This window comes from Puma concolor, chromosome C2 (genome assembly GCF_028749965.1).
Source record: "Puma concolor isolate L17-30 chromosome C2, mPumCon1.1.hap2, whole genome shotgun sequence".
Taxonomy (NCBI): domain Eukaryota; kingdom Metazoa; phylum Chordata; class Mammalia; order Carnivora; family Felidae; genus Puma; species Puma concolor.
In genome coordinates this window covers 9,647,348-9,664,906 of record NC_141675.1, presented here as the reverse complement: position 1 = coordinate 9,664,906, position 17,559 = coordinate 9,647,348, and the positions used below count along the sequence as shown (strand labels likewise).

General features: G+C 49.6%; 1 protein-coding gene across 11 annotated transcripts in view; it reads right to left on the bottom strand.

Moving 5' to 3' along the window:
• TRAK1 (trafficking kinesin protein 1) overlaps positions 1-17,559 on the bottom strand; it is a 125,184-nt gene that overhangs the window by 33,659 nt on the left and 73,966 nt on the right. For 9 of the 11 annotated variants that reach the window (XM_086720530.1, XM_025912926.2, XM_025912927.2 and 6 more), the window contains 4 exons: positions 10,436-10,512; positions 4,218-4,334; positions 988-1,088; positions 91-199 (listed from right to left, as the gene is read on the bottom strand). In XM_086720530.1, coding sequence (XP_086576656.1) covers positions 91-199; positions 988-1,088; positions 4,218-4,334; positions 10,436-10,486 — 378 coding nt within the window. In that variant the 5' untranslated portion in view covers positions 10,487-10,512. Of the gene's footprint in view, positions 1-90; positions 200-987; positions 1,089-4,217; positions 4,335-10,435; positions 10,513-11,853; positions 12,052-17,559 lie in introns of those variants that run through there. The other 2 variants (XM_086720529.1, XM_086720531.1) reach the window with 2 other exon arrangements.

The following is a 17,559-nucleotide window of genomic DNA, read 5'->3' as shown; positions in this document are numbered from 1 at the left end:
GAATGGTGCTGTAGCCACGGCGCCTCCGGCCACCTGAGGCCAAGGGGCCACCACCCTCCAGCGGGGACGGGGGCAGGGAGCGCGCTTCACCTCGGATCGGAGCACGACGTTCTCCTCCTCAAGGTCCTTCAGCTTCTTCTGAAGAGAATCCAGATGAAAGTAGTTCTGCACATTGGAGGATGACTCATTCCTCTTCAACCTGGGGGAGAGAGCACGGGCTCGCTCTGGGAAGAGACGTTTGTTCCCCGCAACCTGGCAAACCCAGGGAACCTCGGGGGGCTCTTCCATCGAGTGATCATGAAACACGCAGGTGTGACAGTGACCCCCCCAGGAAAACAGCACCCGTCGGCTCACAGACTCGCCACCCTCAGGACCCACATCCCAACCCTCTGTCCATCACTGGCATTTGCCACATGGCCTCAGAAGTCAGCAGGATCAACTGCTCAAAGCCTACACAGTTCTGGATGCCTGGAAGTCTATTTAATATTTGTAACGCACTTCTAATGTGCCTAGAACAGTTTTAAGTACTCTACTTGTACACTCATAACCCTATAAGGACTATCAGTCTCTCCATTTTACAAATGCAGAAACGAGCAGAGTGCTTAAGTAACTTGGCCAAGAGCACGCAGCTAGTAAAACCACAGAGCCAAGGTCTGAACTCGGGCCACTGGGCTCGAGAGGTAGTGCTCCTAACATGAGGCTCTGCTGACCCCCAGAGAAGGCCTCACACCTTCTGCCCCAGGGGCCCACCATGGCATCTCTGGTTCCAGAACCCACCTGCCGGGCCCATGGCCAGGCCAGATCAATCAAAACTGCTAAATGTCCCGCTGAAATAGCACAATCAATCTGTCTGAGGCACGAGGAGATGCTCGGTCTGGGGAAGGCTGGGAGTGGCTGACCTTCACGGCCGGTGAGGCGACCCTGCCGAGGCAAGTCCAGAGACCCTGGCAACAGCCAGCCGCCTGTGCCCCGGCCGCAGGGACTTACGGGGTGGAGCACACGGACTCGGGCTCACTGTCCTCTGCAGCACTGGCGTAGAATTGCAGCAACTCATCCTTCATGGACAGCTCATGCCGGAGCTGGGACACCTGCACAGACACGGGGGGGACAGCTCATGCCGGAGCTGGGACACCTGCACAGACATGGCGGGGGACAGCTCATGCCGGAGCTGGGACACCTGCACAGACACGGCGGGGGCTCACATTCATCCCCAAGCACTGACAATGCCCCCGTCACGTTCCAGCACTTGCTGCTGGGGGGACACCATTTCGTTCCTTACCAAAAGTGAACGCGTGTAATTGATGCTGTGCTCGACAAAGAAAAGAGATTGCATTTGACCCCGTTTAAGAAAAATACAGTCCGTTATTTTTTGGACAGAAAGCCCTCTGCCTAAATTTATAATTTTTACTTTGGTTCAGAGATGAGGTGAGAGGGGACTAGAAGGTTCCAGAATGGTATTTGGGGAAGGGGGGCAAGGCAGCATATGGGTTTTGCAAGTAGCCAGATGATCGGCTGGGCAAACGGCCAGAGAAAAAGATCCTGTTACCAAATGAAAAAAAAAGAGGCCATTCACTTCTGCTGAAACAGAATGCCACCGCGGACCAGGACCCTGGCGATGCCAGCTCTGGGTGGGCAGCTACAAACAGCTTGTCACCCCTCACAGCCCCACCCTGTGACTGCTACACCCTCACAGGGCTCCCAGCCAAGCCTGGCCAGGCCTTGCTCTGTACTCAAGGATCACAAGATAGCAATTTCAGACACAGAGAGAACAGAGGCAGACATCAGGAAGTGGCCACACTGATTACTGCTAAGGCAGCTGTTGCAAATCACCTGATTTATACTTGACGTCTAAAATAAACAAACCTGTGCCATAAAAGTTTTCACTGCCCGTTTACCACGCAGTACGGAGGAACAGGGAGCTACCGCTGTAAGCAAAAATTAGAACAAAGTTTTCATTCTTTCTGGTTTCTAATCTGATTTGGGGTCCGTGGTTTATTTTGGCTTTCCTACACAACCGAGTGTTTATGACTTCCATGGAGAAGCAGACTTTATGCGCACAAAAGCTTTAGTTTCAATATCTAGACTGACAATTTAATAATATGCCAAAGGGGAACATATCACAGCTTTCAAATTCAAAGCTTTTCCAAGGAAAAAGAGGTATTTCCACTTCCCAAGAGTTGCATGCCATTTGTGTGAGGCGAGGAAGCCCCAACACAAGGGCAGGTGCGTGGGGAAGCAGCACGTGAGGGGCAATGGTTGACCATTTACTGGGTCCTGGGCAACACGTTCCTCTGCTCAGAAGACCAGGCTGAGGGGCGCCTGGGTGGCTCAGTCGGTTAAGCATCCCACTTCAGCTCAGGTCATGATCTCGCGGTTTGTGGGTTCGAGCCCCGCCTCGGGCTCTGTGCTGACAGCTCAGAGCCTGGAGCCTGCTTCACGTTCTGTGTCTCCCTCTCTCTGACCCTCCCCTTCTCATGCTCTGTTCCTCTCTCAAAAATAAATAAGATTAAAAAAAAAAAGAAAAAAGACGAGGCTGACCTGGAATGCTTTAATGCCTGAGGGAAGGGAAAGTCAGGCCATGACCACTGGGGGCAAGGAAAGCTGGGGGCAAGGAAAGCTGGGGTCAAGTTTACTTCTCCAAAACACAACCACGTTTGACCTTATTGTCTTTCAAAAGGTGCAGATCTATTTCATCATATGAAAACAATTATTAAACCCAGACAACAATAGTTGGGAACAGCTTTAATGAGGAAAAGGTCTGAATGCATCTAAGAGACACAAGTAAGGGCATCCCTTCCCACTTAGAAAGTTTCTGATAGAAAATAAGGGAGAAGAGAGGTGCCTGGGTGGTTCAGTCGGTTAAATGGCTGACTCCTGATTTCAGCTCAGGTCATGATCTCACAATTCTTGGGTTCGAGCCCCATGTTGGGCTCCGCGCTAACATTTCTGAGCCTGCTTGGGAATCTCTCTCTCAAAAATAAATACATGTTTAAAAAACAAAAAAACAAAAAAACAAAAACAGGGGTGGCTGGGTGACTCAGTAGGTTAAGCGTCCAACTTCAGCTCAGGTCATGACCTAACAATTTGTGAGTTTGAGCCCTGTGTCAGGCTCTATGCTGACAGCTCAGAGCCTAGAGCCTGCTTCAGATTCTGTGTCACCCTCTCTGTCTGTGCCTCCCCTGCTCACACTTTGTCTCTCTCTCAAAAATAAACATTAAAAAAAGTAAAAAAAAAAAAAAAAAAAAAGGGAGAAGAAACCAGGAGAAGAAGAGTATCAAATGAAAGTCCTCACGGCTAAAATTCCAAATTAAAAGAACAGGATAATGGAAAAGAAACTACAGGGGCGCCTGGGTGACTCAGTTGGTTGAGTGTCCGACTTTGGCTCAGGTCATGATTTCATGGTTTGTGAGTTCGAGCCCCGCTTCAGGCTCTGCACTTAACAGCTTGGACCAGGGAGCCTGCTTTGGATTCTGTGTCTCCCTTTCTCGCCGCCCCTCCCTCGCTTGTGCTCTCTCTCTCTCTCAAAAATAAACAAACAAACATTAAAAAAATAAAATTAAAAAAAAGGTACAAAGTAGGGCCCGACTCTAACTCCTAAGCCTTGCAACACCATCTGACTCTGCAGAACTTGCCTCCTCCTGCCCACACCATGACCTTCCGGGAAACCAGTGGTACTCCTCTGAAACCCGAGTCCCTTAAGATAAACCTACTCTACCCCCTACCCCTGACCACTGATACTCTTTCGCCAAGATTTGTATCATGGAAATGACAGGGTTTCTATCATGACAACAACAGGCTATTTTTTGGGTCTGTTTTACAAACATGAAATTATATCGTAAGGAAGACTGTGCGATCACTGGCCTCCTCTGCAGCACAGGCTGGCCTCCTCCTGACTGGGCTCCCCGCCAGCCTGCCCATGCCCACCCCCCTCAGGACCCCCTGCTCACTGCCGTCTTAGCCCGTGTGCACTCCTGCCACGTGCTGAGGGTCTTTCCCAGCCTATGGAGGATGCGGACTCTTGGGAGACGGGGACCATGAGGGCTGTTCCTACCCAGCTGGTGCCGTCCACACTGTCCGAAGGAGGGTCATGAACAGAAGCCGCAGCGGGAAGGCGGCTTTCTGCCTCCAGGTGGCCACTTCGGAGCAGGCAGGTCTAGGGGGCCTGAGCCCGAGCCCGCCCGAGCCCACCCGGCCTGGCCTTCGCCACAGCTCCTCACCTCCTCCCTGATGTGTTCCACTTGCTCTTCCAGAAGCTCGTTCCTCTCCGTTAGTGTCTTGTTCTTCTTCAACAATGACTGGCCGATCCGAGCAGCCAGTTCTAAATCCCGCTCTTTCTATGAAAGGCAAGAGTGAGAACAGACGTTCAAAACACCTGCGCTTCCTGAAGGAGCCAAGGGTGCTGCGTGTCAACTGAGGAAAATAGGGCATTTAGAAATGACAAAGGAATGAATCACTCGCCATCCGCATACCAGCATCCGATACCTGTTCAGAGAAGGGGGGCGCTCTGCCCACATAATGCGCAAGAGCTACGCAGACCTCGGGCAATAGGAGAGACCCTTAAAATCCCAGGAAAACAAGTCTCTGTTCCTAACAGAGAAACATGCTTCCGAAAACATTTCTCTGCAGCAGCTTTGGTATTTGTGAAATCCTTAAAAAGCCGGTCCCTAAGTTTCCTCAGGGAGGTGCCATCAGTAAAGAGGCAGACACCGGAGGTGTTAAGAAAGTTGTAACAAATAACTTCAGGTAACTTATTTAACGGGTAAGTTCAACTCCCATTCTTGACATGACTACTTTCCTTATAAAACTGAACCAAAAGCCTATTATCTCCTGATTGGTGTCCCATCTGAACAGGTGGCAAAGGCAAATGCGTACATGGCCTCGGGCCAACAGCTTCCACTTAACAAAGGTCAGGGAGACTCCAGATTAGCTTTTTATAAACCGTCAGTAGGTGGAGAATCATTTTTGTAATGGCAACTGCTATTTTGTTTTAAATGAAATTCTACGGCACAAACTTGAAATACCAAAGTGAATTCCACATGATAAGGGTATTAATTCATGTTTACACTTTTGCTTGTCACGTATTTATGTAGGTGAGTATCAAGTCACAACCTAAGGTGCATTTCTTACAGTGGGTACTGGTCGAGTTTAACTGCTCCGGGCAAACCCTTCTCCATGACTGTAAGAGGTCGGGTTCTGCCCGAACATCCTCGGGACCCAATTCCCTCATCTGTTCTCTCATCTTAGATGGCGAGGGGAGATGGGGTTACCTTTGGAAAAGTCTTCTAGCATTATGATTCAGAGGTGAACGATATTTAAAAAAAAAAAAAAGGAAAACAAAGGCAGCTTTTACTTCTAACTTCTTACATCTGCACCAAATTATTCTGTGCATCAGCAGCACACCTGCCCTGCTTCTCACGGGAGTTTCACTGAAATATGAGGCAAGCGCTGGAGGTCAAAGTAAGGTCTGGGAGAACTCCGGATCTGACACTCTCTCTTGCACAGATGGTGGTCCCTCTCCCCTTGGTCTTCGCAGTCCTAAAACCTGCAACTGTTATCACCACTGCCCCAGAAGCCAGCTGGGTGTCACATCAAGGGCCACAGATACGTCCAACTTATTCCCACAATTCGTGCCTCCTCCTGTGCCTGCCAAGGAACAAAGGGGACCAGCCCAATGAGCTGCACAATGAGCTGCCCAATGAGCTGAGACACTCCTCTCTGTGGACTTACCCACGCTGGTTACAGCGTCTTCCAAGGAGGGTCCCTAGCTCCACAGGTGTGCTCATCTGGTCCCTGGGGGAAAGGACCTCAAGGGACTGCGGGAGGGAACCTAGCTCTCCAGGCCGACTCAAAGCGAGCATTTGGTGCAGGCAGTTTCAGCCGGCTAAAACTCGGTTAAAACTGGAGTACCAGTGTCCATTTGGAAGCATGGTCTCCGCGAATGTAACGCAAGTCTACTAAATCCGTCCACCGGAACAAGCTCTCACGCTGAATACCCAGCTAGCACTTCACGCCCATTGGCCGCTGTGCCGTCACCACGCATCCATCCCGGCGCGGACCGTGCTGAGTTCCAACAAGCACAAGCATTCTGTACGCCCGGGGCCACGTCCTGTGGGCAGACCCCACAGCACACAAATCGAGCAAAAATGGTCATCATGGAGGTCCGCTGGGCAAGGCCAGCTGGAGCACCCGAAGGACGGCGAGGGCTTCCCACGGCACACAGAGGCCAGAGCTCAAGGGCAACAAGCAGGGGAAGAAAAACCAATGAGCTGTGCGCCCAATGAAGCCCCTCGCCCTCCGCCATTACACGGCAAACCTCAGACCCGGGGGCCTCCCTGCCCTGCAGCTGGGCGGCCCTCCCCTCATCTACACCAAAAATATCATCTTTAGAGTAACATAAAAACTCTCTGCTGGGAAAAAAAAAAAAAAAGACAAAAAGTAGTGGTAAAAATATTTATGGATGAAATGAAAAAATTAAACAAGTTACATGGTGCCTAAAGGTTATCTAAGGGAGGGTGCCTGGCTGGCTCAGTCACTAGAGCAAGGGACTCGATCTCAGGGTTGTAGGGTCAAGCCCCACATTGGGTGTAGAGACTACTTAAAAGTTATCTAAAGGTAGTTCATCTAAAAGTTACAATAGGTAAAAACTTACTGTAGTAGAGCTGTGTTTTCCTTCCTAAGGGGACAGACGGGTTGGGTTTCTTCTGGAGAACCAAAGGAATGAAAGCACTCCTATTTATTACAACCCGCCGACATACGGTAAGTGTTTACTTCTAAAAACAGGAAAACATCTAGGCTATGACCACTGGGCTAAACGACAGTGAGAACGACAGGTTGCAAATAAATCATTTAGGCCCTTGGAAATCAACAGTGAAGAGAGCCGGTTCCTTCCTTCCTCGGGAAATGCAGCCACGTGGAGCTCATTCCAATCGCCTGTGCTTTGCCGAAAAGGATGGTGACATGGCTCAGCCCCTTTTGCCCGTGGCACTCGTGCTGTCTGACACAGCCCTCGGGATGGAGAGCAACAAGCCCTCCCACACTGAGCAGCTGACTCATCTCATTCACCGATCTCAGGATAAAACGCATGACTAAGGGACCCTCGGAACAGCCCTCTCCAAAAGGTAACTCCAGCGGCAGGATGCCAAGGCAAGCTGCGGAATCCTCTTTCCCGTGGAGGCGAAGCAAGAGCTCCCCTCCGCCCCCCTGCCGACGGGCTGTGCTCTGGCATCCCGTGCACACCCCGCCGCCTCCCTCCCCGGCACCCTGCCTGCGGATGGCAGGCCTGCAAACCAAAAGCAGATGATCAGAGCAAAGGGAACCAAAGCCAAGCCGAGCACGGTACAATTGTCACATGACCCAGGCCGGGAGACTTTAACCCGGGAACCACCTAGTTCCAAGGAAAGGCGGTGACTCAGATGTGGCTCTTATCAGGACAAGAATGGCATTATGAATATAACAGACACCCAGCCCACTGCCATGGTGAGCTGCTAAAAATAAAACAGACAAGGCACAAGAGAGCCACCTGAGGAAAGCGCCCCACAAGCCTTCTTTCCAGCAACTCGGCTTTTTAAAAGGATGACGGCAGGAGATGGGCTGGGGGAGGGCAACTACTGACACCCAGTATCCGGTATCCGCACGAAGGGCTGTGGTCCCCGGCCTCTTCGGAAGCAAGCCCCAGACAAGGGGAGACAAATCTCGCCCTGTGGGGGGATCACGTGGCACTCCAGCTCACTCCCGGCAGGAGCCAAGAACTGCACGCAGTGGGCACTCACAGAGGCAGCATCCCAGAAAAAATACGAAACAAAACGGAGGGAGCTGCAAGATGACTCCTGTGCTCACGGGGCTCATGGGGGGGTGGGGAGGCGGGCCGTGTACAGACCACCTGGGGCCGCGGTGACGGACGGCTTCACAGGTCCCCATGAGCCAGGGAAAGATGGGGCAGGTCCCTGGCGACAAGTTAGAAGGGGTTTCAGAATGTGGTCCGTAGGTGGCTTTTGGATACCACAGTGAGGTCTCCTAAGTGTCTCTAAGTGTGGGGGGTGGGGCAAAGTGGTCAGCAGGCTTGGGATGGGGGCAGCTGCAGAGAAAAACAAAACCTCACCGCTGAGGCTCTGGGGGCCGGTGGAGCAGAGTGGCCTTGGAATGAAAAGAAAGGTCCAGACGTAGCCCCCTGAGAAGACCGGATGGCTAACGGTGGGGGGTGAGGGGCGGATGCTGGAAACACAAGGGGGTCCTGACAGCTGACAGCATGGCACGACAGTGGGGGGGGGGGGGGGAGGTAGATGGACACAGTGGGAAAGGTTCTGTGATGAACCATTTTCAAAAGCCAGTGGTGCCAGGGCACCTGGATGGCTGTCAGTTGAGCGTCCGACCTTGGATCAGGTAATGATCTCACAGTTCCTGAGTTTGAGCCCCGTATCGGGCTCTGTGCTGTCAGCACACAGCCTGCTTTGGATCCCTGTCCCCTTCTCTCTCTGTCCCTCCCCCACTTGTGCTCCATCTCAAACATAAAATAAATGTTACAAAAAATTATGGGGCGCCTGGGTGGCTCAGTTACGTGTCCAACTTCAACTCAGGTCTTCTCTTGAGGTTCAGGAGTTTGAGCCCCACATCGGGCTCTGTGCTGACAGCCCAGAGCCTGGAGCCTGCTTCCAATTCTGTGTATCCCTCTCTCTCTGCCCTTCCCCCATTCGTGTTCATTCACTCTCTCCCTCTCTCAAATATAAATAAACAAAAAAAAATAAAGAATAAAAAGTCAGTACTGCCAACCAAGCTGGCCCCCAAGTGCCTAATGCCAGCCACTTGCCACCAGAAGGCCTTGTCACAGAGCCCAAAACCTAGCATCACTTGCTTGGGCCTGAGAAGTTGGTAACCGCTGTGACATGCAGGTGGCCAAGTGGTCTCAGCTCCTGCCCACACTCAACACAGCTGGCTCCACTAGTGGGGGACCAACTGCGGGAGAAGGGGGGGAATGAGCTGCTGGGCAGGTGAGCCCTGAGAAACTCAGGGGGGAATTCAGAGTCCAGGCTTCGGAGCAGCTATGAGAAAACTGGATATGCAGATGGGAATAAACACAGGTGAAGAGAGACATAAAAAATGGGGTAAATGAGGCGCCTAGGTGGTTCAGTCGGTTAAGCATCCGACTTCAGCTCAGGTCATGATCTCACGGTCTGTGAGTTTGAGCCCTGTGTTGGCCTCTGTGCTGACAGCTCAGAGCCTGGATCCTGCTTCAGATTCTGTGTCTCCCTCTCTCTCTCTGCCCGTCCTCCGCGCTCTCTCTCAAAAATAAATGTTAAAAAAACATTTTTTTTAATAAAAAAAAAAGTGGGGTAAAAAGACGCCTCTAAAAACTCTGGGTCCCATCACTCCCACTCAGCCCTGTGTTTCAACCTTGTCCCACAACCGGCCGAAAATGACAACCATGATTTCTGCATTTCCCACATGATTCTACTCTTTTCCTGGAGAAGGGCTAATGAATAAGAACATGAACCAAAGTCAATCCCAGTTCCAGAGCAGAAACAAGGGTCTAAGTTAGCACCTGTGCCGTGAAGGCCTGGTAACATTTAAAGCCGGGCACTTATTCAATATACACTTATAAGAACCTACTGTGTTCTGGCCGGTTCTAGGCATGGGGGTCCACATATGCTACTCATCTGTTTGTAGAGGTGTGCACAGCACCGGGATTCTCAACTGCCAACAGAATGCTAAGAAGAAACTGAGAAAAATCAGTCTCTAAAATACCAGCAACTCATCCAACCCTAAGCAAGTTTCCTATATTTTTCTTTCCATGCTGATTTTATTTCTATGCTGCATATTATTCCCTTAACCTGATGGAAGTGTTTTTTTTTAAATATATAGATATGGATAATGATGTATTTTTCTGACATTTTTAGATACCCTTAAAATATAGTATTACAATACAGTTTAAGGGTTTTTAAAAAATCTTAAACTTTGGGGTGCCTGGGTGGGTCAGTCAGTTAAGCATCCGACTTCAGTTCAGGTCGTGATCTCACGGTTTGTGAGTTCAAGCCCCACACTGGGCTCTGCGCTGACAGCTCAGAGCCTGGAGCCTACTTCAGATTCTGTGTCTTCCTCTTTCTCTCTGCCCCAACCCCATTCATTCTCTCTCTCTCTCTCTCTCTCTCTCTCAAAAATAAACATTAAAATTTTTTTTTGTAATTTTAAAAATCTTAAACTGGCTATTCTAGCAAGTAGTCCTATTTTATATCTTTAATACATTCCTTTTAAAACCTAACATACCTTGTACAAAGTTATAGCTACAAAGACTTACATAGCTACCAGTTCAAAAAGTAAAGCCATTGCATTATACCCTGAGAGGGCCCAATTCTGGTAATTCTTCACTCAGACAATAATGTATTCTTTAATCAATTTAATCAGTCAATCATAAATGGCCCTCTGCCTCCCAGGAAACACTTACCTCCTCAAGAAGCCGAGTGACAGCATCTATGTCATTATACGTCTTAGTCATCTGGCCAACTCTTTCAGCACATAAAACTGCAAAAAATAAAAGTGGCAATGAAACGACAATCACAAACCGGCCAAACAAATGACCCACCAAAACAGGTGGCCCTCAAATTGTGCCTGTGGATCGGGCACAAAGGGTTGTTGGTTTTGCTGTGTTCAACCCACACTGTGCTGGGCACCATTGGATTTCATTTCCGGGGAAGAGCCCCAAGGAGGACTGAGAGAGGGGTAACTTCCAATCCTGCAAGGGTTTGACATTGTCTGTGTGTGTGTGCGCACTCACGTGCATGTGCACACTTAGAGGTGACACTACGGACGAGGCGCTGGAGTGGAAAGGGGTCTGGCTACATATAAACTCAGCAAACGGAAGTGGGTCAGCAGCACAGCCACCAATGTGTGACTTACCAGAACGAGAGGGTGTAGACCTCACTAACCATACAGACCCAACCACATAGACAGAGTGGGATCCTTCAGAAAGCAGCTGGTGGTGCAATTATTAAATAACACTCTTAGCTGATAATGACATGATGACAAAGCTCCTCCCCTCCCCTCCCCTCAATTCTACGGCTAGGAGACCAGTTTCTACACCACAAAAACCAGGGTAGTAGATTCTTCTTTAATCAACACCAAAAAGACTATTACTGCTACACACAAATACGCATACGTACACAGAGTGATATTTCATCATATATATAATTTACTGTGGTCATAAGAGGCTGTATGTAGGCCACTTTAGAACTGACCGTCTTTGTTCTCCTGTGGGGAGAAAAAGGTCATGTGATGAAAGAATGCTTTAGTCTGCAAAAAAACCTCAGGGTTGCTTTATTTAAATAGATGGCAGGGAATCGATTCGCGATTCAACAAACACCAAGAAGGTAGCGTAGGCTTTATTCTGGGGAGGAAGGAATGAATGTAAATGGGTTGAGGACCCAAGTGTAAAAAATTATAAACTTGCCACTTTTGCAAGAAGTAACCTCATAGGAACTCTTTATAACGACGACTCTACAAAATAATTCTTGGTGAAGACTTGGCGAAGCTCTCACAATGACCCACATTCAGTAGCAGCCCAAGCAAGGCATTTGGAAATTAAGTGGGTTACTCAGCCAACCTAACACTGCTAGTAGATTCTACGGCTGGAATGCAATAGGTCTCTAAATATTTTATCAAACCCAAGTAAAGATTGGCCTCGTGAATGGGCTGGAAGGAATCTGATCTGTTGGAATGATTTTCTAGCTGAAGGAGCCCCGAAATCTGGTTCCAAATCTGAAATCCTACCAGCAAGGCCTTCCGGAGCCAGGAGGCGGGGCCCCTCCCTCTGCCGCCTTCACCCTGCACTTGATGAGAGCTGAGGGGGGCGGGGGCGGGGCTCGCCTCAGGAACTCTCCTTCCTCCCCTCCAGGGGAGCTGCCGGGCTAGGGGGATTTGTAAGGGTTGGTTTACACCAGAGTTTAATTTGATGGAGGTGGAGTCTGGCTCAAATTGCTCTAAACTGTTCCCTTAGCCCTGGGTCAGGAAAAATCCCCAAGCGAAGATTCCTACGCCCGACGGTTTTCATGCTGGACAGCTGTGCTGGGCTGTGGGCGCGCAGATAAAGATGCAGGAGGCCCCCCCGTCACCGGCTCCCGGGTCGACTGGAAACAGACCCCCTTCCCCCTTCCCCACCCCCACCGCAGTCACAAAAGGCCTCTGTGCTGAAACCGGGATTATGACTGGGGGCCTGCTTAGTGCCCCTCTTGCCTTCGAGGACCACGCCCTCTGCTGTTGGGGAGGAAAATTACACCAGGCTGCACCTTAACTAATCTGGCCCCATGTCACCCTAACACGAGAGAGCATGATTCGGTGCGGCTTTTTTTTCTCCGGGATTGTATTAGAAATTACACTTACATTTTGTGAGCTAATTTTTTGAATTGAGGTCACTGTAGTTAATCGTGTAGATAATCACATGCAGATGCAGGAAATAATACAGAGATCCCTTATACCCTTTACCCCGTTTCCCCGCAGGGGTAACATTTGGTAAAATGATATTCCAGCCAGGGCACTGACATTGATAAAATCCAGGAATCTGACTCCGATTTCCTCAGACTAACTGGTGCTCATCTGTGTGTGCAAGTGTGCTTGCGTGCTCCTGAATGACGAAGCTCTAACAATTCCATCACCTGTGTAGGTTTGTGTATCTACGACCACAAAGATCCCTCGTGTTGCCCTTGTCTGAGGCTAATCTTAAAAAGCTTTAATGTACTTTAACTATTGGCCCCATAGATGTAAACCTGGAATGATGGGCTTTCTCTAGCATCAACCAGTCGGGCACATACCGTCACCATGCCCCCATGGTGACAGGAGGGCAGGGGTGACCATTCACATTCAGTCAGGGCTACAGGGTGAGGTAGAGACCTCCCCAAAGTCCCCAGGCCTTTGACAGCTCCCAGCTTCAGAAGTCAGAGGCATAAGTGAAAAACCACTGTTGACCCTGAGTTGTTAAGGTATGTGCACTGTTGTTCCAGTTATGTTTTTAAAAATACATACAATTCCAACCGGGAGAAAATGTACTGATTCATAATACACAGAAAAAAAAACTAGGATAGCCATAAAAATAATTGACATTTAGATGGTATTACACATTTTAATTTTTGTGCTTTAAAAAGAATTTGTTTTTGTAGTGACCATGCACTGATAGGAAAAGACTTAAAATATTTTTCAGAAAATATACAGTCGACTATAGTTATAGGGTCCTGGGATCCTCCCTGATGCAACTTTTAAGAGAAATCAGTAACAGCAGCAGCAGAGAAATCAGACCCTTACTGGGCACACTTTCTATGGCCAGGCCATGTTCAATACTACTCTAATGGATTATCAATAAATGCTACAGGATAGAACTTTAACTCCATTTTACAAATGGGAACCAGAAGCCCAGAGTGGTTAAATAACTCCTCTGATGTCATACAGCTAGCAAATGGTGAATTTCAAAAAAAAAAAAAAAAAAAAAAAGGAGGAGGGGGAGGGGGAAGGGGTTGCAGAGGAGGGAGGGGGAGGAAGGAGGGAGGGGGAGGGAGGAAGGAGGGGGAAGGGGGAGGGGGAAGGGGAGGAAGGCGGAGGGGGAGGAAGGGGGAGGGGGAAGACGAAGAGGAAGACAAAGGAGAAGACAAGAGGAAGACGAAGACAGATTCCCAGCAAGGGCAATAGTTAACATTTATAAAGTCCCTTCTACGTCTGAGATTTAAGGAGCTTTTTCCTTAAGCCTCACCACACCCCTGAAGGGTTTGTGCTGTTGTGACTATTCCACAGATGAGAAAACTGTTGCCGGGAGAAGTTAAGGACCCGATTGAAGTCACAGCAAATGAGGTTGTAAGGTAAGGACTGCACCTAGGCCAATTTGGCTCCTGTCTTAACTAAGTTAGGGGGAGAACCATAAAGGATTCAAGGTCAAGGCTGAGGCTGGCAAAAATGAACAATTCTTGGAAGCATAAACAGAGCAAGAAACATCTGTGGTATAGGGGAAAGATCTCTGGTGCCACGACTCCGAGGCTTAGGTTTTCATAGGACACTCTACCAAGGTCATGAGGCCCTGGAAAAGCCCTGTAATTGTGTCTTCGGTTTCCTCTTCCAAGAAATGAGGGGGGCAGGAGTGAGAACAATGAGGTGGGAAAATAGCCAGTGAGGCCTTTAAACAGTAAGACAAGTACGGGCTGCACTTTCCAAGCAGCTTTCTAGATACTCAATGTCCAATAAACCACGGTCCTGTTTCTCTCTCCGCGGGAACAGTATTCCAAATGGAGGCTCCAGTTCTGACCAAGGGAGCACTACCCAATCAATCCACTTCCACTCAAAGGATGTTCAAAAAAAAGAAAAGGACAGCCATAAACCTCTACAACAACATGGTAAAAGTAGGGTCCAAGTTCTAGAAAAAGAAGTATAATACGCCAACAGTAGCAAAGCAGATAGAGTGGACACTTAGACACCTCTAACAGTGTCAAACTAACGTGTACCAAACGTGCACCAGGCTCTGTGCTGAGAAGGGCAGGAGACTAGCCCTTCCAGGACACACAGAAAACGGGCAGGTTCCCCATCAGGGCATTCCTGGGCAGGGGCCTAGGGTGTGTGAGACCTGGCAAGTCCCTTTAGGGACTCTGGACTTTAATAATGGGACAACTGAAGCCACTGGAGGGTTCTCAAAGGGGGAGGGTCTACAAAAAAGCTGTATTTCAGGAACGATTCTGGCTCCAGCACAGAGAAACGGTGGGAGGTGGAGGTGGAGGTGGTCAAAGCTGTTGACAAATCCAAGGAAATTCTAAGTGGCTGCAAAAGTGGAAAGAAGTGGTCTCTTTTCTTGAGAGAGTTACGAGAGAAGATAGGGTGGGTGGTAAATCAGAAAGATAGGATCTGGGCTTCTCACTGGGGCAGAGGGGACAAAGGCACTCCACTTCCTAGGCCTAGGGTCCCAGGGCAAGACAGGCCGGTGAGACAGAAGCTCAGAAGCACGCTGGGGCTGCCCCAGCACAATCACTGGTGAAGGGGACAGCGGCTGAGGTCACCACGGGATCATGTGTGTGCCAGGCAGAGGGCCGTGCACAGCCCACAGCAGGAATGCCCTCCCGGGAGCTGGAGGTACTAAACTGTGGTTAGGAAGAATCCGATTTGCAGTGAGAAAAGGGTTGAGTGCCGATCCTTGGGTGGGCAGGTAGAATCATGAAGTCAAATTCGAATGAGTGGCCCCGGGGCCGGCTGAGCAGAGACAGGGAGGCCCGAACTGGGTTGTCAGCTAACTGAAGGTGCAGATCAGAAGGGAGGCGGGGTGCTCTGGCTGAAAATCAGGAATGCAAACTTGATGCAAATTAAACCGTGCCCAAAACGATTTTGAGGATAAATGCTGGCAGCCATCTTCAGCCAAGAAATCCCCAGTATCCACAGAGAGCAGGCCCTGAATAGAAATGAGTCCTTGCCTAATGCCAAGGAGATGCAGCCAAGTGAGAGGCGTGGGGGTAGAGACCTGAGGCCCAAGAGAAATCCCCACAGGGAAGAAAACAATGGGGCCGGGGACTGGGTGGGGGGGGGGGGTGCAGTTCTCTAGGGACAGATCGGAAGTGGCCATCTGAAGCAGCCCTAGGGCAGGAGCGGGAGAAGAGGGCAGAGGCTGTGCAGGCAGTAGGGCGGCCACAGCAGGGAGCCAGAGGCACAACTCAGGAGGCCTGACTGATGAAGTGGAGGGCAAGAAGGTCCCAGCACACAACCTGTGAACCTGTGTCTTCTCGTCACATTAACAGGCTTGACAAGACCCCCTTGACATTTTGGCCTTATCAGACTTCTCGGAGAAACTCTTGTCAGCAGCCCTCACTTCCCATTTATGTGCTGCATTTTGGTGAAATGGTTCCCCTAAAGTTATGTCAACAGTTAGCTCTCATCATTTTTCTTAATTTTTTTTTTTTTACCTTTTACTTATTTTTGAGAGAGAGAGAGAGAGAGAGAGAGAGAGAGAGAGAGAGAAAAAGCATGAGCAGGGGAGAGGCAGACAGAGAGGGAGACACAGAATCTGAAGCAGGCTCCAGGCTCTGAGCTGTGAGCACAGAGCCCGACGCGGGGCTCGAACTCACAAACCGCAAGATGGTGACCAGAACAGAAGTTGGACGCTTAACTGGCTGAGCCCCCCGGGCGCCCCTGCTCTCATCATTTCTTAACCTAATTTTGAGAACATTTCTCCTATGTCAGTTTTACATACGTATGGAGCAAATAAGTGAATGAATATTTTGCACACATACAAATATGTGTGAGGCTGTACACATACATAAATGCACACATATATAAAATTATACACCTATATACACATAAGTGTGTGTGTATCCCAAGACCTCAGGGGACACTGCTCCCTTGTAACACTAAGACCAAGTCAAGTAGCCAACATCCATGAAAGGAGGGAAGATATTCACGACTGCCCATTACATTTGCACCTTTGGGTAGTTTGGCCATGTGTTCTAGCTTATTCACAGGTCATTTCTTTAATTAACTAAAACACTTTTTCAACTTTTTTTTAGAACCCGATTCTAGTCCCCTTCCCGGTAATTTCTCCTTTTATCTTCTGTACCTTAGCACTAGCTTTTTTTTTTTAAAGTAAATTTTATTTTCTGTAATATTTATTATAACAACCATACAATATTGAATAAACTTTCGATACGCCCAGTGGAGACAGGAGCTGGCACTCAAGTATCAGAGAAAAGCATGGTCCACAAAGCGGTGGATTATCCCCCTCTCTCTCTGACCGGTAACAGCAGCCGTCAGTTGAAAAAGCATCCCTACATTTGGCCCCTGATCCTCCAGGAAGTAAACCTAATACCTAGTTACTCTCTGCCCTGCCCCTGGCAAGGGGTGGGAGGTTCAGAACCTGAAAGCCAAAGCTGAAAAGATCCCCATGCAATTCTAAATGAGTCACCACCGCTGCTAAGTTTCCAGGCATTACAGAATAAACGTCCTTTATTTAAAGCTTTGTCTACATGCTTTAGAATTTGATTTGTCAATGCTCCACTTAAAAACCCTCACCAGCTCTGCCACTGCCCACAAGCAGCAGCCTCGATACATAAATCATCCAGGGACCATCCACACCGGCTCCTCGCCGCCCCCATGCCCATGCTCCATCACGGCTCAGCCCTCCCTATGACACCACTCTCGGATGTCTGGCTTGGTTCCAGGTGTGCCCGTTTCCTTCTGCAGGGACGGTCCCTCTCCTGCTCCTCCATCTGGGGTTGTTTCTGCTCCTCCCCAACGCCCGTCTTCCTGCTGGGAAGATTTCCCATGGAAGATGGCTAGCAGTCATCCAGACGGAGCGGCTTGGCAAAGCATTCCGACGAGGGGGGCATCTCTGAATGGCTGTTCTGACTCAGCCGCAGGGCCGCAATCCCTGCGTGTTGCGGCCAGACACAGGGCGGGTGGGCTAGAGGCATGGATCTCCGAACTTTCTGGCAGCGAAACTCAGGCTCTGAAAGTCACAGGACTTGCCTGAGGTCACAGACTTTAACCGTCCCCTGGGCCTCAGGGCACCTGGGTGGCTCAGTCGATTAAGCCTCCGACTCAGGTCACGACCTCACAGTCCGT